Source organism: Larimichthys crocea, chromosome X (assembly GCF_000972845.2).
Source record: "Larimichthys crocea isolate SSNF chromosome X, L_crocea_2.0, whole genome shotgun sequence".
Taxonomy (NCBI): Eukaryota; Metazoa; Chordata; class Actinopteri; family Sciaenidae; genus Larimichthys; species Larimichthys crocea.
In genome coordinates, this window is record NC_040020.1 from 3277662 (window position 1) to 3297485 (window position 19824).

The 19824-nt window shown below is 41.7% G+C and overlaps 2 protein-coding genes and 1 pseudogene across 2 annotated transcripts; all 3 read left to right on the forward strand.

Annotated features, from left to right (window-relative positions):
* Positions 1 to 12: 12 nt before the first annotated feature.
* Positions 13 to 3267, forward strand: LOC113746517 (NADH dehydrogenase [ubiquinone] 1 beta subcomplex subunit 6 pseudogene; annotated as a pseudogene).
* A 1579-nt stretch (positions 3268 to 4846) lies between these two features.
* LOC104926971 (E3 ubiquitin-protein ligase Topors) lies at positions 4847 to 7644 on the forward strand. Its single transcript, XM_010740941.3, is given in 14 exon segments — positions 4847 to 4904; positions 6343 to 6445; positions 6448 to 6471; positions 6474 to 6719; positions 6722 to 6796; positions 6799 to 6858; positions 6861 to 6944; positions 6947 to 6976; positions 6979 to 7088; positions 7090 to 7208; positions 7210 to 7297; positions 7299 to 7409; positions 7412 to 7595; positions 7598 to 7644. Coding segments are annotated over 14 exon segments (1302 nt in total). The 5' UTR covers positions 4847 to 4883.
* A 7868-nt stretch (positions 7645 to 15512) lies between these two features.
* Positions 15513 to 18642, forward strand: ndufb6 (NADH:ubiquinone oxidoreductase subunit B). The gene is made up of 4 exons (XM_027282354.1): positions 15513 to 15794; positions 16858 to 16950; positions 18318 to 18362; positions 18500 to 18642. The coding sequence occupies exons 1-4, from the start codon at positions 15615 to 15617 to the stop codon at positions 18563 to 18565; spliced, it is 384 nt and encodes a 127-aa protein (XP_027138155.1). The 5' UTR covers positions 15513 to 15614; the 3' UTR covers positions 18566 to 18642.
* Positions 18643 to 19824: the final 1182 nt, after the last annotated feature.

A 19824-nucleotide genomic window follows, 5' to 3' on the forward strand; every position in this document is an offset into this window, starting at 1 on the left:
TTCAACCTGTGACGCGGTTCCGGTGCACTCTCCTGCAAAGGGAAGTGTCCTCCATGGTGTCATTGTAGCTTTCTCGAGGTTGAACCTTCAGAAAAAGAAAGAAAACTAAAGAATGTCTGGGTACACACCAGACGAGAAGCTCCGTGTGGAGCAGCTCACGAAGCTCCGGAGACAGTGGCTGAAGGACCAGGAGCTCAGCCCGAGGGAGCCCGTGCTGCCGGCTAAAGCCCCCGGTGCTGTCGCCAAGTTCTGGGCTGGTTTCCTGGAGCCCAGAGCCTGTGGAGACTTTACGTGAGTCCTGATACACAGACCAAAACAAAACAACCACGACAATGACAGAATACAGGAGAAATATCCCACAGAGACTGTTAGTGTCACTAATGTGAGTTTTATGTGTATAGTTCAGTATAAACGTGGTGAGAGGTCACACAGCCTGCTGCTTTCTGCACTTTACAGTCTGGTTTGGTTTTATCACGGATTTAAAGTATAAAGACTTCAATCAATATAATTTCTGCCCCTCTGTCTGTCTAAATATAACATGTGTTGTGTGTTTAATATATTGCATTACTGCACACATGTTGAAGGACTAGGTCATCAGCTTTAAATGTTAGTTAGTTATATGGTGGTGTTTCAAGATTCAAGGAGTTTTATTTGTCTTACAACACATGTAACATGGGATGAAACGAATTGTTTCCCCTGGTCCTGGAGCAGCCCAATATCCAAATATAAATAAAATATAAATAAAATAAAATATATATATACACACACATATATCTATATAGAACATAAATATAAAAAGTAAAGGCAAGTTTAAATTTAAGAAAAAGTATATACATAAATAGAAAAACAACAACAGTTGAAGTTGAAGTGAACAGTTGAATCATTACATGCATTTAAAAGAGGGAGAAAAAGTCCACATGATCATTTTCACAAACACTTCCTTAATTCAAATTAATCAGTTAATTATTACTCATATCAACCTTCCCCTATAATCTGTTCTAATCTCAATAATAATTCTCTTATTTAAATCTTTCAAATGTTTTTCTGTTTTTATATCACCCTCAGTTTAATTACTCTTGACTTTTAGATTAGATTAGGTTATCATTAAGATTGATGACGGTAATTTCTTTTAAGATGCTCCTGGTTCAGGTTCTGGTACTGTGCATGCTGTCATGGCTTAACTTGAGCGCAAGTCAACATGGATATCATTTGTAATACCTGAGCTTTTCTTTACTATGTCAATTGAGCTGCTTAAAAAAAAGGCATTTTAAACTGAATATTCAATTAGATAAAAACTGATGGTGATGATTATCCGATAACAGTTATTGGGTGCGGCTCTATTTTAGTGACAACGTGCGACGTGTTCACTGAGATGATGGTGTTTATTGACCTCTTACATTTGGTAATTTGGTCTGTGAACAGTCTTCTCTGAGCTGCCTGGGCCAGATCGGTTTAGTTCATAAAAGTACTTAAGTATATAATAGTGAATATCTTGCATGAAACATAAACTTGTGATTCATTATGTACGTCTCTTTATTGATATTTACCTGCCTCTGTATCTGTATCTCCTCACCGACCTACAAAGCATACAGAGGTGGGTTTTCACATTAACACGGCTGTTGATACCTGCTTGGATTGTTCACTACTACGTGAAATACCACGTCGCTGTAAGTCACCATAAATGTTATTTGTAAATAAGAATAAACTCTTTTTGCGTGAATTAATATCAATGAACAGAATTTTATGAGCATCAGTTATGTGTGTTATGTGCATTAGTGGTGGGCATAGATATTTTTTTTTTAATCTAGATTAATCTCACTGATTAATCGATGGAAATTCATTCAGAATATGTGTGCTACCTAATTAATGACTAAAGTAAGTCTTTGAGAAACCGTGATTCTGACTGCTTGAGAAAGCTGTTCTACTTTGATACTTGGTGATGAAAATAAATATGTTCAGTAAGATGTTATTGTGTTACAAATGTGTTATTCAGTTAAACACGAATTTGAACTGTAAGCCTACATGAGAGGTCGTGAGAACTGTCAGTCAGTAGCTTTGTGTCATCGTCCAAGCTCTGTTTCTCCTTCTTCCACCAGTCACTCAGGCAGACCTCAAATAAATATTATAATATGGCCTGCAATTCAGCTAGGTATACATCCGTGCTAAAATATCAAGGTGAAAGTCATCAAAGTTTGCGTAGTATAGACCCAGCTCCCAACCCAACTTTGAGAACAGATTAATGGCGATATTTCTTTTACTATGAGTCCTTCTTTTAGGAACTTGTACATTTACATATGTGGGACATCCCCGACCGCTTAATACCATCATAATGTTTTTGCAACTGGTAGAAACCACCTCCACCCATCGCAATCACTGTTACGTGTCTGGAGGAGGTGACTAGGGGTCTCTCGGCCCTATAACAGGATTTTAAGTTGGGGGGCATGCAGGATTAGTTTTTGCAGACTAAAAGTCGATTTCTGAATCCTTGGAAGAGTTCTTGCATTTGCTTGTCCTTACTATCTTCTCTCCCAGAGGTCTTTCGATTGCAGTTTACTTTGTTTTATCTTTGCTCTGCCACATGGACATTCCAAGGACACACAGCTGTGTAAACAATAGCTCACATGAACAAAAGAACATCATATCAATTTGGCAAGGCTGATTCAATCTGCCTGGGTTTTCACGGTTTCTCTTTTTCCTATCTTTTCAGGGATTAAAAGTATTTCTAATCTAATAATAGGTAACTATTAAGTTAGTGGGTAGCATAAACTTGCAAAGAAACTCTTAAGAACAACAGATTTGCAGCATGCAAAGTTTGCACCTTATTCCAGGTTCCTTTCCAAACACATTACACAAGTCATGCTTTCAGTATAAAAATAAAAAAATCAGTCATGTGACAAAGCACTGGTCATCAGGCACACTAAATTCATTGTCATTGTCGCCCACAGAAAAAGCCATTGCCATCGTGGAACTGAAACCCAGGCTGTTCCCCGTAAGTATGACCCATTAAAGTTCTTCTGTATGTACAGTTGCAGGTTAGCTTGCTTTACCAGCCATGGGAACGTCTGATATTATGTCCTGTGTCATGTATGTCCGAGATGTCTCAATGAAGATTTGCTTTGTCCTTGTCTCTGTGTTCCGGGGACACCATTCTGGAGACGGGTGAAGTTGTTCCAGGTCTCCCCGAGTCCCACGGTCATCACTGAAGTTGAAACATTTCAACCATTTTTTCCTGTTGTAAAAACTGTGTATATGGATCCAATAAAATATATCATAAAGTCAAATCATGAGTTATTACGTTCATGGTCCCTGTCCCCCTCACTCGGTGAATCCAGGTGAGTCCCATGAGCGCCCGAAGTGAGCAACAATCAACTGTCCCTGTCCTGTCCGTCCTCACAAGCCAGCCAGCTCGTCCGTCTTCTGCTCAGTCAGTCCACTTTCCAGATATTTCAAACGGAGGGCCCGTGCCGCTTTCTTCGCCTTCACCTGCGCGCCGGATCTGCAGCCTCGGCGCCTCCTCTTCAGGTCCGCAGGTATGGGGTGGACAATGCCGAATGGACGTTGCCATTGGTTCCAGTGAAAGTAGCTTCTCCCTTGAATAAAAAGACGCTCCCCGCCGGGTTGCCGTCAAAACACATTGTATCCATAGAAAGTTTTAAAACAGAGGTGTGGTACAAAAGTTCGACGGACTGCCTGCTCGCTCGCTCCGGCGCCGTCGGATGATCCTGCGATGACTGACTGTATCAAGGATGTATGAGAAGGGGAGGGCAGGAGGGGTTGAGGACTGTATGAGGACGTAGTTGAAGACCCCGAAACTCCTTAAGACTGTACAGCACCTCTGTTATGATGTGTGGAAACACACACGACACACGACTCAACTGACCACTTTGTACCACAAGTTATGCTGCGACTTTAATTTTCTTACCGTTAATTTATTGTATAGTTTTTAGCTCTATTTCTTATTTATGTGAAACATTATTTCTTATAGATAGATAGATAGATAGATAGATAGATAGATAGATAGATAGATAGATAGATAACCCAAGCTGGGAAATTACAGTGCAGCAGCGCATTACACACATGACAATAGAACATGAGAATAAAATATAAAGAACAAACTAAACATAATAAAATATCAAATAGCAATAGTAAATAAAAATATATTGTACAAAAGTATAATACAGCAAATTGGCAGTGTTGATTTTACCTTTTATGTAGTTTTTTATTTGTATCTTTGCCAGGTTTATTTTAAATTCAAATGTATCTTATAGGTCTCATTTTAATGTATGTTTACTGTGTCTCATGATGCTTGAATGAATTTCCTTTTTTTTTTAAAAGGGCTTAAGAAGGACACTGAAAGTGAAAGTTTTTCAAGTTTGACTTTGCAATTCAGTTGGCACATGTTACTTTTACTCTAAATGACTCCAAGGATGTTAAAGACGAAGCTTCAGACTGTTTTTAACTGGACCGAGAAGCCTGACTTAAAAAAAAAAAAACACCTATTATGTACAGTATGCTGTAACATGTAACAAGGCCTCGGTGGCTCTTATTTTGGTAACTATGGACGGGAAGTGTGCTTACTTGCTGACCACGGTACAGTAATACATTGTATTACAGCTATTATCACTAAAAATTAAAATAAAACATATTTTAAAAACTTTAATCCCATTATTCGATTTTGGTGTGTATGTGTGAAAACGTATTTTTTTTTTGGTGTTTTTTTTAAACTGTGAAGTTGATGCTTTTTATTCTGAAGGGCTCGAACACTGACCGTTGGCTATGGAGTGTTTCGAAGCTAAGCTACTTGTCTCTGTAAACATGACATTCATGTAGAAATGACGAGGTTTCTACAAGCACGAAGACAGCCATAGTTTACCAGCCCGCACATGTGTTTGCGGGGGTCTGAGGTAAATACCGTACAACTTTTTTTTTCTTTCTTGACGTCCTAACTAACTCGCTTTGATGTCCGAGCCGACCGAGCTAGGTGGCTATCACGCCTAGCCTTACTTGGCTAACTAGCGTGCTAACTTAAGCTAACAGTTCATCAGTTCTTAAACTAATGACACGGTTGGATTTGACCCGTTTTAATCCTCGTTAGCGTTAATGCACGCCTGCCAGTACAGTTCATGTAAATGTCAGGGTTGCTGAGATAACGTTGGCGCTTAATTTAACGTGTTTCACCGTGTTTACCCGGTAATAGGCACGGGTTTAGCTTTAGCCTGCTGAGCTAACTAAACGAAAACAACACAACAACAACGTAATGGGAAATGGAGGGAGTATAGAGATCGATTTGTGTGTCAAGGTTACGGATCATAAGGTGTGTTTCCAGGGTCTGTTAGCTAAAGTCCGGCCTGATGAATCATCATATATCACGGGAATAACGCAGCTACATGTCACTATATATGGTCTGTTTCAGTCCAGCATGGCCCCATTCTGTTATTTTACTAGTCTGCTTCTCATTGGAGAATACTGAAGTCAGTGGTGAGGTCAGGAGTTCATAAGTGTTCAGGAAGCCTTTGATGTCTTATGCTGTATTATTTAATGACGCTTGTCAAGGAGATTAGAGACACTCTCAAAGTTCATCAGAAGTGCCTGAGTCGGTCTCACATCTGCAACTCATCCCTGGTGGCTCGCCTTTAAAGCTCAAGATAACACCACAAATTACTACACGCCCCAGAATTCGTAAAGAGAATGTTTTTCATGGAGGTGTTATTGTCAGCATATTCTAGTCTGGAGACACAGATGTCTGTTTACCAGATTGGAACGTCAACGGCAACTTCTAAAGGCAGAATAGGTCTCTCGACCCTGGCACCACATCTGTTTGTGATATGGTGACACCTAGTCTAAGACAAAACGGTCCTCGGACAGTTTTGTTATTATTTGTTTATATTTTGTTCACTCTTAACCAGTCGTTTCACATTAAATGTTAAACCGAGAGTGTTGTTTCAGTTCAGTTTATTTATATAGTCACACAACAGTTTGCCTTTATGACAATTTACATATAGAGAATCTAGTGGTGCGATAGATGATAGATAGATCGATAGATGATAGTAGCATATAGATCAGAGTAAAAGTATGGATCTAGTTGTTGAAAACTATGCTCAACTTTTTCTTTTCATGTGCAGTGTCTTGAGTATCAGAAGTTCAAAATTCATACAGAATATTCAATTTAATGTAGCACATTAATTGATATTTAAGTCACCATGTGTAGACTTTTTAGTTACCTTATGAATCCGGTGCATCAGATTCGTACTTGTGCAGTTGCAGGGTTAATGCTGATTTTAGACGTAACTGTTATCGCATAAGTTTGGAATTTCACATTCTTTTTTTTTCTTACTTTGTTAGATCATGTCAGCAATCAAGGTTGCCCTGCAGCAGAGCCAGAAGAGGGGCAGGAGGAAAACCTCTGAAGCAATGTCTGCAGAGGTTTCGCCAGACTCCAAGTGTCCATCTGTCTGGACATGTTCAACAACATTTCTACCTGGACCTCTGCCTGCACAAGTTCTGTTTCCGGTGTTTCACGAGTGGTTCCAAGAACAAAGCCGAGTGCCCTCTATGCAAACAGCCATTCAATTCAATCTATCACAGCATAAAATCAGAGCAGGACTTCAAGAAGTTTGACCTGCGGCCGATAGAGAATGGCTCTTTTGGGACTTTTGAGGGAGTGCGGTTTAGATACCGCACGACTCTTACAGGAGTCCACCGACAAATGCAGAGGAGGACTCTCCTCCTCCAGACCAACGAGTAGTAATGTTTGAAGCCACAACAAACGCTCCCGAACAGCCACAGGACCGCTACATCCGGCGTTGATGATGAGGTTGGCAGCCAAGAGAAGAGCTGCGAGCGAAGGGAGGGCAGTGAACACGTCAGAGAGCAGGAGATGATCAACTTCAGGAGGAGCGTGTACCGACGGGGGGTGAGGGTGAGGAATGTCCGCGATGGTGGCCGCTCCGAGACACTTCAGCTGACTTCTTCCGAAGAAACCTGCCTGCCTACATAGACTGATCCCCTGGCTAAAAAGAGAGCTGGTTGTGCTATACGGGGCCCACGGCTCTTTGGTCAACATAGTTCAGCACATCATCATGTCCGCGCATTACACGTTATGACATGGAGGATGGAGCTATTCAGGAAGAGCTCAGGCCATTCCTCCAGGGGCGCACAGAGCACTTTCTTCCCGAGTTCATCAGCTTTGCAAGTCTCCCTTCAACATGGAGCCTATGACCAGCATGCTGTCTATGACTGCCCAGCCCCGTCCTCAAATGAAGACAGCAGCTCCAACTCATCTGTAATAGCTTCTCAGGGATGAGGAGGGCTCCATGGACGCCCCCGAGACTCCACGTCTACTCTGAGCCAGGGCGGTGTGGGACGATGAGACACCTGGGCCATCATAATCTACGAACGCAGAGCAGATCAGGTCAGAGTGCCTCTCCGTCCTCGACTCGACTCAGACAGCAGTTTAGAGGAGGAGGCCCAACCGTTTGGAGCTTGTCCACAGCCAATGAGTCCTCTTAACCAAACAAACGTGACTGATGGTGGAGTTAACAAAGAAGAGTGTTGTCCTCTGACAGCGATGGTGTGTGATTGTGGGTTTGTCAAGCCAACGCAGACAGAACTCCTGAGCTGGTTAAGCTCTCCTCTGACTCTTGATGAATCTGACAATGAAGATACTAAAGAAGTGCCTCTTCTACCTCAGCACATCCGCTTTCTCCAGTCTCAGTCCTATAGCTTCACAGAGTAGTGATCCAAGTGGTGCGGACAGTCCGAAAAATGTAGAAACGACCACTATCATTCGCAGATTCGAAGAAAGGTGTAGCTCTTCGACATCAAGCAGACACAAAACGTCCAGTAAGTCAGACAAAAGATTGAGAGGCACTGGTCAAAAGGATAGAGACCACAGGAGAAGGAAGGAGGTCAAGAAGTGGAGGAGCGCAGGTACTCTAGCAAAAAGCCCAGTGGCCTCCCCACAACAGTGGTGGCGCTCTATCCAGAGATAGAGGTTATTGTTACTCCAGTGGCAGAGGACTTTACTCAAAAGGTGACAATAACTATAAAGGAGGGATGGTGATCACAGCTATCAGTCCATTAGGAATTACAGCCAAGAGAGACAAACGATAATGGGATCCATTACACAGAGAGGCGGGTCCTACTATTACCGTAGCCATAAAGTACTCGGATCAACACTCTCGCTCCAGGAGCAGCCAGCAGGACTCGCGGAGACGAGACAAGCGGCACTCTCGATCTAGGACTTATTCCAGCAGTCGCTCCCCCTCCGTGAAAAAGAGATCTCACCACCGACAAGCCTGGCGGAAAGAGAAAATACAAAACGAGCATTGGAGGAGCCTGTCGGAAAACGCGCTGCCAAAACTCGCATGCGGAGAGGCGATTCCCCAACAACAAAACACAAGAAAAAGAGCAAAGAGAGCATCGTAAAAAAATCCAAAGAGAGGTCAAGAAAGACTAGCAGGAGCCGTCAGCGTGGAGCTCGTCAACGAGGACAACTCCAAGGAAAGAGCAAGCGTCACCACAAGAAAAAGAAGAAACACAAGAAGAAAAGCAACGGCACAAGAGCAGTGAACGCAGGGAGACAGGGCTCACCCCGCCGTCATTACCATTGCTAGTGACACGTGATTCTGTAGCTTACTGACAATGTCCAGCCAGCAGCGGCCTAAGGACACCCCTATCGTAATAACGCCATCAGATGACCCACGCAGAGCCCGCCCCTCCCTGCTCCGATGCGTAGTGTATGAAAGTTCACATTTCTGGATCCACCGCTCAGCTGCTAACGCCTGCAGCAGTATTTTTAGAACAACAACTGTATGACAAAACAATTATGTCGAAGGTGTATTACACCTTAGACCACTGCACGTGTTTTATACTGTGACTTTTTATTTGACCATGGTTTACATGACACCACAGTATGGTTGAACCTGGAGTATATGGATACAATGGCCGTTCTTACCATCAACGGTCTAGTAAACTCAACAATACTATTTAATGTGCCAAAGTGCCACATGAAATAAGGCAGAATGGACTAATACTGAGAATCACAAAACGCATCTGAGAAAACTGTCATTATTCTGGAAAATTCAATTTTTCTTGTAATGATTGTATTTTATTTCTAAGCGTGCTCTCAGGGATGTTTTTTTTTTTTTGTACATTCTTGAGGTGACAAAACAATTTCTACCTGGCCATGGAGTAGTACTTCATACGGATTTTCAGAATGACGCTCTTTGTGATGGATTTTATTTAAAAATAAAATCGTAATGAGCAACTCTGTGCATATTTGTTAAGTCATTCTTTGTTAAGTTCACGTAGGATTCAAACTTTCAATTATAATACAGTCAAATGATGTACTTAACTAGACTGAGGCTAGTTCTTTATTGTCTATGGCAAAACAGTTACAGGGAAGCAACCATGTTTTAAATTGACTAGAAAGGGCCGAGATAAAACATTTCGCAGTGAACGGAATGTGTGTTGGGTCTGTCTCTATATGAGGTCGGTCTAGCACCGTCTGCTCTGTTATGAGCCAACATGGGAGCGTGGGAAAAATTCATGTCATAAATGTCGTATTTTATTATCTTATTTGGTATCGTCTATGTCAAAGTGCAGGGTGCCGACCTGGCTAGCTACTGTCGTTCTCACACAGCAAGAAGGTTCCTGGGCCCTTTTGTTCTCTCCGTGGGTGCTTCCGAGCTATCCTCCCGCAGTCCAACGAAACGCACTTAATAGATTCATTGATGACTCTAAAATTCCCTGTAAGAGATACTTCTCCCTGTGATGTGGCTCAGGCCTGTGTGACCCTAGTGTAGATTAATGCTTACAGCAAAATGGATGCGATTTTAGGGCTATGTTTACATGTTTTAAGTCCTACTACAAATAACTTCAAAACTTTTGTGTTTGATCCACTTTTTTGCATGGTTGCAGACAGGTAATGGGGGCAGAACGCGGATATTTGGGTCCCCCTGTGGCAGCTGTTGTCCCACATCATCTAGGACCAAACTATTCCCATCAAACGTCTTTACATAAACTCTAATCAAAGGCTTGAACTTTTTTGCGGTTTGTAGTTCAATACTAGATACTAGACACAATATTTACGTGGAGATTTGTACATTGATGCAAGTCTGATCCGAGATGCAGTGCAGTCACTATATTGATGAGATTAAAAAGCCACTTAACTTTTACTGCCCAAACACAATAAAAACGATAAGACATAATTCATTTCATTATTTATATTTGAATTATATATTACTCAATGTGATGATTAATAATTTTTATATTGTGTTTTACATATTTTTTGGGGCCCTTTGGAATTGTTCCAAGGTCCACTTTACAGTTATGAAAGTGTTTTATTGGTCTGGAAATAATGCTGTGTCTTTTAATCTGAAAAATCAATTAATTTGTTCTCTTGCTACAAAGTTATACTGAACCACCAGGTGATTCGTTTTGAATCGAGCTGATGGAAAGCAACTGACAAGTAAAAGGATAATAAATTACATTCGCGCTGGAAGCAGTAAAATATAGGTTTGGCTCTGTGCTTTTTATTTTGAAGCAGATCAGATTGCTGCTGGGGGCGCGATGTTGAGTCGGTCGCGGTCTCTGCTCGAAGCGTCTTCAAACTTCAGATCTTCAACTTTTACAGAAGAAAAGCAGAAAACGTCGTCGATATGGCTTCAACCGTTGCCCATTAAGGTGACTGATTAAAAACTTACCCACTTTAAAAAATGTCATTATCTACCGACCGCTGGTGTTTGAACGCGGCGGAGGAGGAAGAGCGAACAAACGGAGGATAGCTTTAGCTAGGTAACGTGATTTACGCACGCATATGTGCCGAGGAACACTGCGTAGCTGCCTCTCAAAACCTTTAGTCAGAGTCTGCGTCCTTTTAAACAAGTGAACAGCCAGAGATGACTAACACGAAGTCTAGTGTGCCGGCAACCGCAGGGTCCTCGCCTTTACGTGAGGGGGTAACGTTACGGTCAAAAGTGTTACCGGTTAAAAACTGGGTCCTGGTGAGTGGCACGGTGGCCGCTTGGTGAGTGCACCCCCTTTTTTTTAACGCGTGTACAGTGTAGGTAACAGGAGGGAAGAGGAGAGCAAAGCCAGGTGGCAACACAAGGAGAAGACCTGTGCACAGTAATGATTCATTCAATAATATTATTTCTTACTTGAATAACATCCCCAATCTGAATCACTTTCAGTGTGCAGAGGATCTGGTATATTTTATTTTTTTTCTACTTTGCTTTTAGTACAAACATCCACTGAATCAAAAAGTATAAATGCAACACTTTATTCTTCTTAGAGAACTCAAAATCTAAAACATTCTTCTATATCACACAAACTAACAACTTCTCACATCTATCTTTTGCAGCGATAATCCTCCCTCCACACAGGTGTGGCATATCCAGTCTGCTGATTATTGCAGCATGATATTGTCATCCGCCTTGACCCAATAAAAAAGCCACTCTTAAAATGTTCAGTTTCATCACCAGCATCATACACAGATGTTTTTTCAATTTTTCAGGGAGGCGTTCAGTTGGCACGGCGGACAGCAGGAACTGTCACCATGAGATGTTACCATAAGCCGTTTCCGTCTCTCTAACTCCAACCGGCCTCACAACTGCCAGACACGTTTGTAACCACACCACCCTCAGCCCAGGACCTCCACACAGATGTCACTCCAAGATCGTCTTCGAGGCAGCACTCTGGCGGCTTGCTTCAAGAATTCTGCACAAACTGTCAGAACCCATTCGGTGAAGCTCGTCTGCATGTCCGTCTGTTCTCTCAGCACAATGCTCACATTCGATGAGGAGAGGTGTTCCCTTCACGGTCTGATTTATCCTGTTTTCACTGTTCAGGGCAGACGGCGTGTGTGGGCATCGTGCGGTGTGAGCGGTTTTCTGATGTCAGTGTTGTGGATTGCGCGGGGCTGCCCGTGTGTGGTGGTGGGGTTAGGAATGGGGCAGCTGTATGTTATTGGGTGTTTGTCCTGGAACAGAGAGATTCATCAAGGTGCCACCACAAACCTATACTCTGCTTCGCAGAGCAAAAAGCTATGGAAATAAATTAAAGTGTAGCTGTGTTTGAGTGTTTGGTGACTGCGTGGGTTCTCTCCGGGTACTCTGGATTCCTCCCACAGTCCAAAGACGTGCACTTAACAGGTTAACTGGTGACTCTAATAGGGCCGTAGGGTGCGTTGTTTGTCTCTTATGTTGCCTGTGACGAGCTCGGCAACCCTGAGTCCGCTGGATAGGCTCCAGCCCCACCGTGACCCCCGTAGAGGATATATGAGTTACAGATAATGGCTGGAAAATCAAATACATTATTTTGTCTTTCAGTCGAATTAACTCAACTTAGACTCTCACTGGTATACTTGGACGGCTTGAAGACAGACAGACAAGGATAGGCAGGACCCACAGGCTGGCATCTGAACCGGGTCACCGCAGGAAGGGCTCAGCCTCTCATATGTGGCGAGACCCACAGTCATCTTACAGGGAGTCCATCATTTTATTTCTCTGTCTTTTCTGATCCACCTTGTGGGTGTGGGCTCAATAAACGTCTGTTATCTTATCTTTAAAGTGATATGCGTAACTTTAAGTATTGATTGTTAAAGTTACATATGTCAAATTCCAAACAACTTTGTATGAGGGGAATGACTGTATCAGGTCTCGCCTAGGAGTGGTCAACGCCCTAATCACCTGATACTGTACGATGAAACACTGAAAAATTTTCAACTGGTTTACGAGTGAAGGCAGACTTCTAACTCTGAGTAAATTGTCTGTTTGATGACTCCTCACCTTCTGTGTTTTTCGATTGGACTAATTTGGTGGTTCAGGCCTCGACGATCCCTATATCCTGGAGGGGGAAGGACATCGCTATGTTGACACACCGTATGGAAAGGTGAGTCTGTTGTTTTTGTGATTCAAAGATGTTTCCTGTTGTTGTTTGTGTATGGCATGTAATTAATAATTTTAATTCCTGCTACTGTCTTAAACAGCCATCTGATGGCTCTTTTCATACTGCGGGGAAGATCAAAAACTGTGAGTGTGTGCTCATTGCGAGGTGAAGATGTCTTTTTTCTATTAGCCTCCATTAGTGCGAATAAGCATCGGCACTTGTCACCCAACACTACTCGTTTCCACACTCAGTCCTAATGTTTCTGACATTGATCCTAAAAATCTACTGGAAAATACTATCTTTTAATAGCCCTTTCTCACCCTCAGGCACGGGAGGACAACACACTATAATGCCGTCCAATGTGAACTACAAGCCAACATCTGGGCACTGAGAGAAGGGGCCTGCACACATCTGCTCGTACCACGGCGTGCGGCTCGCTCCGGAGGAGACCAGCCTGGAGACATCGGCATCGCCGATCAGTTCCTGACAGGTGAGCAGACGTGACCACATAACTCTCAGGCCACGCTCGAAGCATCGAATATGTTGTTAAAGAAATGTCCTTTTTTTTAATCTGGATGTATGAAGTTAGGGTTCTGTGACTTTGGCAACCAAGCTTGTTATCACAGCGAAGGAGTGATTGTACCAAACTTATTATATCGGCACCTTCAAGTCTGTCGCAAGGCTTTTCCATTCTGGTTAGTGCGAAAAAATAAACCGGTCTCTGAGCTTAATACACAAAAACATGATCGGAGTCTAGTTTGCATGAACCCGATCCCAATATCCGTCCCAGTCCTCTTGTTGTTCCCTGTAAACCAAATGAAACCGCCATCACTGCCGGTACAGCCATCGTTCCTTTCAGAAAAGTTAGTTTGGACTGAGAACAATGTGGAGAAATGAATTTGCCACACACACACACAGCAATGGCAACAAAAACAGAGCTCTTGAATGTGTAATATGAGCCTTTTCACCATTTGAAGTTCTGATCTTCTCTTTCTGTTCATTGTACACAGCCGATAAATCCCTAAATCAAGTCATTTCTTATACACAACTATTAGAATACCACAGCGTTCTTGGCAGTCAGATCCTGGCATTGCACACTCTTAAGTGTGTTACTGTGAAATGTTGTCTCATTAAACAGGGTGTACTTTGAAAACAGGGCTTGTATCTATGGTGTTGTTTTGTGATATTGTACATTTATGGGCTTTTTTTTTTTTGGTATATCTGTGCTGCAAACTTGGCCATATACAATGGTGCTGGCTGAACATTTCGAATGTCTGCCGCAATCCTTTTGGCCCTATTCACAATTTGGATACTTTTGCACAGCAGTGTTGTGCGGCACCCGCACAGGTTTATACTTGCGTACACCGAGCGGCGGGTGGTTTTGTTGAAGCTGCAGCATCAGCCGGTAAAACCCTCAAACATATTTATTAAAGGGACAATAATTCGGATTATTTTGGAAGTGAAGTCTTTTCTCTTTTCCCTCCTTCCAGTGCTCAGTATACTGAAGTGCAAAGTGTGAACATGTATGTGAGTTTGCTTGGTCAGACAGAAATGTGTTCTTGAAATGGATTGACCTTTCTGAGTCACAGCAGGACGTTTATGTTTTCATGATGTTCCATGAATGAATTTCTAAAGACTGGCTCATTCGTGCGGCCTATGTGTTCTTTAAATAGTTTTGACCTTCCGTCAAAAGGCTTTTTGTTATCGGTTGTTATCCTGTCACGCTTGCACCGGAGGTCCGCCGCCGTAGCGACTTCAATAGGCTTTCTTTCACACACTGTCTCACTCACATTGGCTTCATGTTTACCGTGTGACGAGCAGCGTCCAAGGCTGTTCGAGTGATGAGTATGTAGCTTGACTCGCCGCGTTTTGCCAAATGTCGATATTTGTACTATCACGTCCCAGCGAGGGAATATTCCCTCTCCCCATGTTTTTATCGAGCTCTTCGACGTGAGAATTAGAAACACTGTGGACTGTGAGCTGCCGCAGTAGTAATATGCTGATTGATCGTCTGGAGGATGATACTTTGTGTTCCGGGATATTTTGTAAACATCCCCGGCTCCTTCCTGTCTCATTGTTTCATTCAGGGTAATCATATTTTTTTTTCATTCATTCTCAAAGATGCGTTAAAATTTAGTCTACGCCTCCACCGGTCATCTTCTACCAGGCATGGTCACTTCAGAGCGCTCTTGTTCTTTCACCATACAATCCAATCCAATCCACTTTATTTATATAGCACGATTTTAGCAAACACAGGGTTTCCAAAGTGCTGCACAATACGATAGAACACAATGAATAACAATATAGAAACACAACAAAACATCAAGTAGATAAAAGAAGATAGAAAACAATAAAAATAAAATGAATAAAAGGCACTAGATAAAATAAATAAAAAACAGACAAAAACAAGTACATAACTAACAAAAAGCATGTATGCACATAAAATCAACCATCTACATGGTGTTAACAGTACTACAATTTGGCATACAGTGTTGTACTTTTACAAATATTTTATAAATTGATGAAAACTGTATTTTAAAATATAAAATGGTGTTACTAATTTATTTGTTATTTTCCTGTCCGGTAGATGTCGCACCACAGTTTGTCAGACGGTTCAACCTGTGACGCGGTTCCGGTGCACTCTCCTGCAAAGGGAAGTGTCCTCCATGGTGTCATTGTAGCTTTCTCGAGGTTGAACCTTCAGAAAAAAGAAAACTAAAGAAATGTCTGGGTACACACCAGACGAGAAGCTCCGTGTGGAGCAGCTCACGAAGCTCCGGAGACAGTGGCTGAAGGACCAGGAGCTCAGCCCGAGGGAGCCCGTGCTGCCGGCTAAAGCCCCCGGTGCTGTCGCCAAGTTCTGGGCTGGTTTTCTGGAGCCCAAGAGCCTGTGGAGACTTTACGTGAGTCCTGATACACAGACCAAAACAAAACAACCGCAGACAATGACAGAATACAGGAGATATATCTGAACAGAGACTGTATAGTGTCACTAATGTGAGTTTTATGTGTATAGTTCAGATATAAACGTGGTGTCAACACAGCCTGCTGCTTCCTGCAGTTTACAGTCTGGTTTGGTTTTATCACAGGATTTAAAGTATAAAGACTTAAATCAATATAATTTCTGCCCCTTTGTCTGTCTAAATAATAAGGTGTGTTTTGATATATTGCATGTACTGCACACATGTTGAAGGACTAGGTCATCAGCTTTAAATGTTAGTTTAATGTATATGGTGGTGTTTAAATCATTACATGCATTTAAAAGAGTCTACATGATCATTTCCTACAAATATCTTCCTTAATTCAAATTAATCAGTTAATTATTTATCTCATTATCAACACCTCGCCTCTTATAATCTGTTCTAATCTCAAATAAATATATTCTCTTATTTAAATCTTTCAAATTTTTTCCTGTTTTTATATCACCGTCAGTTTAATTACTCTTGACTTTTAGATTAGATTAGGTTATTCATTCAAGATTGATGACGGATGAATTTCTTTCAAGATGCTCCTGGTTCAGGGTTCTGGTACTGTGCATGCTGTCATGGCTTAACTTGAGCAGAACAAAGTCAGCATGAATATCATTTGTAATACCTGAGCTTTTCTTTACTATGTCAGATCTGAGCTGCTTAAAAAAAAAAGTGATAGGCATTTTAAACTGAATATTCAATTAGATAAAAACTGATGGTGATGATTATCCGATAACAGTTATTGGGTGCGGCTCTATTTTAGTGACAACGTGCGACGTGCTCACTGAGATAATGGTGTTTATTGACCTCTTACATATGGTAATTTGGTCTGTGAACAGTCTTCTCTGAGCTGCCTGGGTCCAGATCGGTTTAGTTCATACAAAGTACTTAAGTATATAATAGCTGAATATCTTGCATGAAACATAAACTTTGTGATTCATTATGTACGTCTCTTCTATTGATATTTACCTGCCTCTGTATCTGTATCTCCTCACAGACCTACAAAGCATACAGAGGTGGAGTTTTCACATTAACACGGCTGTTGATACCTGCTTGGATTGTTCACTACTACGTGAAATACCACGTCGCTGTAAGTCACCATAAATGTTATTTGTAAATAAGAATAAACTGCGATGAATATGATATCAAGTGAACAGAATTTTCTGAGCATCAGTTATGTGTGTTATGTGCATTAGTGGTGGGCATAGATTTTTTTTTTTTTAAATCTAGATTAATCTCACTGTAATCATGAAATTAATCTAGAATAAAATGGCTCATTCAGAATATGTGTGCTACCTAATTAATGACTAAAGTAAGTCTTTGAGAACGGGTTTCCAGGGGCTCACCTCCTGTTTCCAAAATGCATCACTGACTGCTTGAGAAAGCTGTTCTACTTTGATACTCGGTGATGAAAATAAATCATGTTCAATAAGATGTACTTGTGTTTACAAACTGTTTATTCAGTTAAACACGAATTTTGAACTGTAAGCCTACATAAGAGGTCGTGATGAAGTGTCTACAGTCAGTAGCTTTGTGTCAATCAGTCCAAGCTCTGTTTCTCCTTCTTCCACCAGTCACTCAGGCAGACCTCAAATAAATATTATAATATGGCCTGGTATACATCCGTGCTAAAATATCACGGTGAAAGTCATTAAAGTTTGCGTAGTATAGACCCAGCTCCCAACCCAACTTTGAGAACAGATTAATGGCGATGTTTCTTTTATCGCCCGATGAGTCCTTCTTTTAGGAACTTGTACATTAATTCAATAGTACAGGATAATAGTGGGATCAAAGATCTATTGTGGACATCCCCCGACGCTTCAATACCATCATGAACACGTTTTCGCAACTGCGTAGAACCACCTCCACCCAGGCCGCAATCACTGTTACGTGCCTGGAGGAGGTGACTAGGGGTCTCTCGGCCCTATAACGGGATTTTAAGTTGGGGGGCATGCAGGATTAGGTTTTAGACTAAAATGTCCGATTTCCTGAATCTTCTTGCATTTGCTTGTCCTTGGCTATGCTCTTCTCCCAGAGGTCTTTCGATGCAGTTTACTGTGTTTTATCTATGCTCTGCCGCACTGGACACTCCAAGGACACACAGCTGTGTAAACAATAGCTCACCATGAACAAAAGAACATCATATCAATTTGGCAAGGCTGACTCTGCGTATTGTAATCACTCTGTCTTGGGTTTCTCTTTTTTCCCCTATCTTTTCATGGAGTATTTCTAATCTAATAATAGTGGGTAACTATTAAGTTAAGTGGGTAGCATAACTTGCAAAGAAACTCCTAAGAACAACAGATTTGCAGCATGTAACACATTTGCACCTTTATTCCAGGTTCCTTTACAACAACATTACACAAGTCATGCTTCAGTATAAAAATAAAAAATCAGTCATGTGACAAAGCACTGGTCATCAGGCACACTAAATAACATTGTCATTGTCGCCCACAGAAAAAGCCATATGCCATCGTGGAACTGAAACCCAGGCTGTTCCCAGTAAGTATGACCCAGTTAAAAGTTTCTTCTGTATGTACAGTTGCAGGTTAGCTTGCTTTACCAGCCATGGGAACGTCTGATGTTATGTCCTGAGATGTCTCAATGAAGATTTGCTTTGTCCTTGTCTCCGTGTTCAGGGTGACACCATTCTGGAGACGGGTGAAGTTGTTCCAGGTCTCCCCGAGTCCCACGGTCATCACTGAAGTTGAAACATTTCAACCATTTTTTTCCTGTTGTAAAAACTGTGTATATGGATCCAATAAAATATTACAAAGTCAAATCATGAGTGATTTATGTTCATTGCCCCTCACTGCGGTGAATCCAGGTGAGTCCACATGAGCGCCCGAATGTGAGCAACAATCAAACTGTCCATGTCCTGTCCGTCCTCACAAGGCCAGCCAGCTCGTCCGTCTTCTTGCTCAGTCAGTCCACTTTCCAGATATTTCAAACGGAGGGCCCGTGCCGCTTTCTTCGCCTTCACCTGCGCGCCGGATCTGCAGCCTCGGCGCCTCCTCTTCAGGTCCGCAGGTATGGGGTGAACGATGCCGAATGGACGTGCCATTGGTTCCAGTGAAAGTAGCTTCTCCCTTGAATAAAATAGACGCTCGCCGCTGTGTTGCCGGTCAAAACACATTGTATCCATAGAAAGTTTTAAAACAGAGAGTGTGGTATAAAAGTTAGACGGACTGCCTGCTCGCTCGCTCGCTCCGGCGCCGGGTCAGATGATCCTGCGATGACTGACTGTATCAAGGATGTATGAGCAGGGGGAGGGCAGGAGGGCGTTGAGGACTGTATGAGGACGTAGTTGAAGACCCCGAAACTCCTTAAGACTGTACAGCACCTCTGTTATGATAGTGTGGAAACACAAGACTATACACAAACCGACCATTTAAAACTCAGATACACTGTTTTAGGCCTACTTTGTACCACAAGTCATGCTGCGACTTTAATTTTCTACAGTCTAATTTATTGCATATAGTTTTTAACTCTATTTCTTATTTCTGTGAAAGCATTTATTTCTATAGATAGATAGATAGATAGATAGATAGATAGATAGATAGACTTTATTTATCCCAAGCTGGGAAATTACAGTGCAGCAGCAGCATTACACACAGTGACAATAGACAACATGAGAATAAAAATATAAAGAAGAAACTATACATAATAAAATATCAAAATAGCAACAGTAAATAAAATATATTGTACAAAAGTATAATACAGCAAATTGGCAGTGTTGATTTTACTTTTTATGTAGTTTTCTATTTGTATCTTTGCACAGGTTTATTTTAAATTCAAATGTATCTTAATAGGTCTCTTTAATGTATGTTTACTGTGTCTCATGATGCTTGAATGAATTTCATTTTTAAAAAAGGCTTATGAAGGACACTGAAAGTGAAAGTTTTTCAAGTTTGACTTTGAAATTCAGTTGGCACATGTTACTTTTACTCTGATATGACTCCGA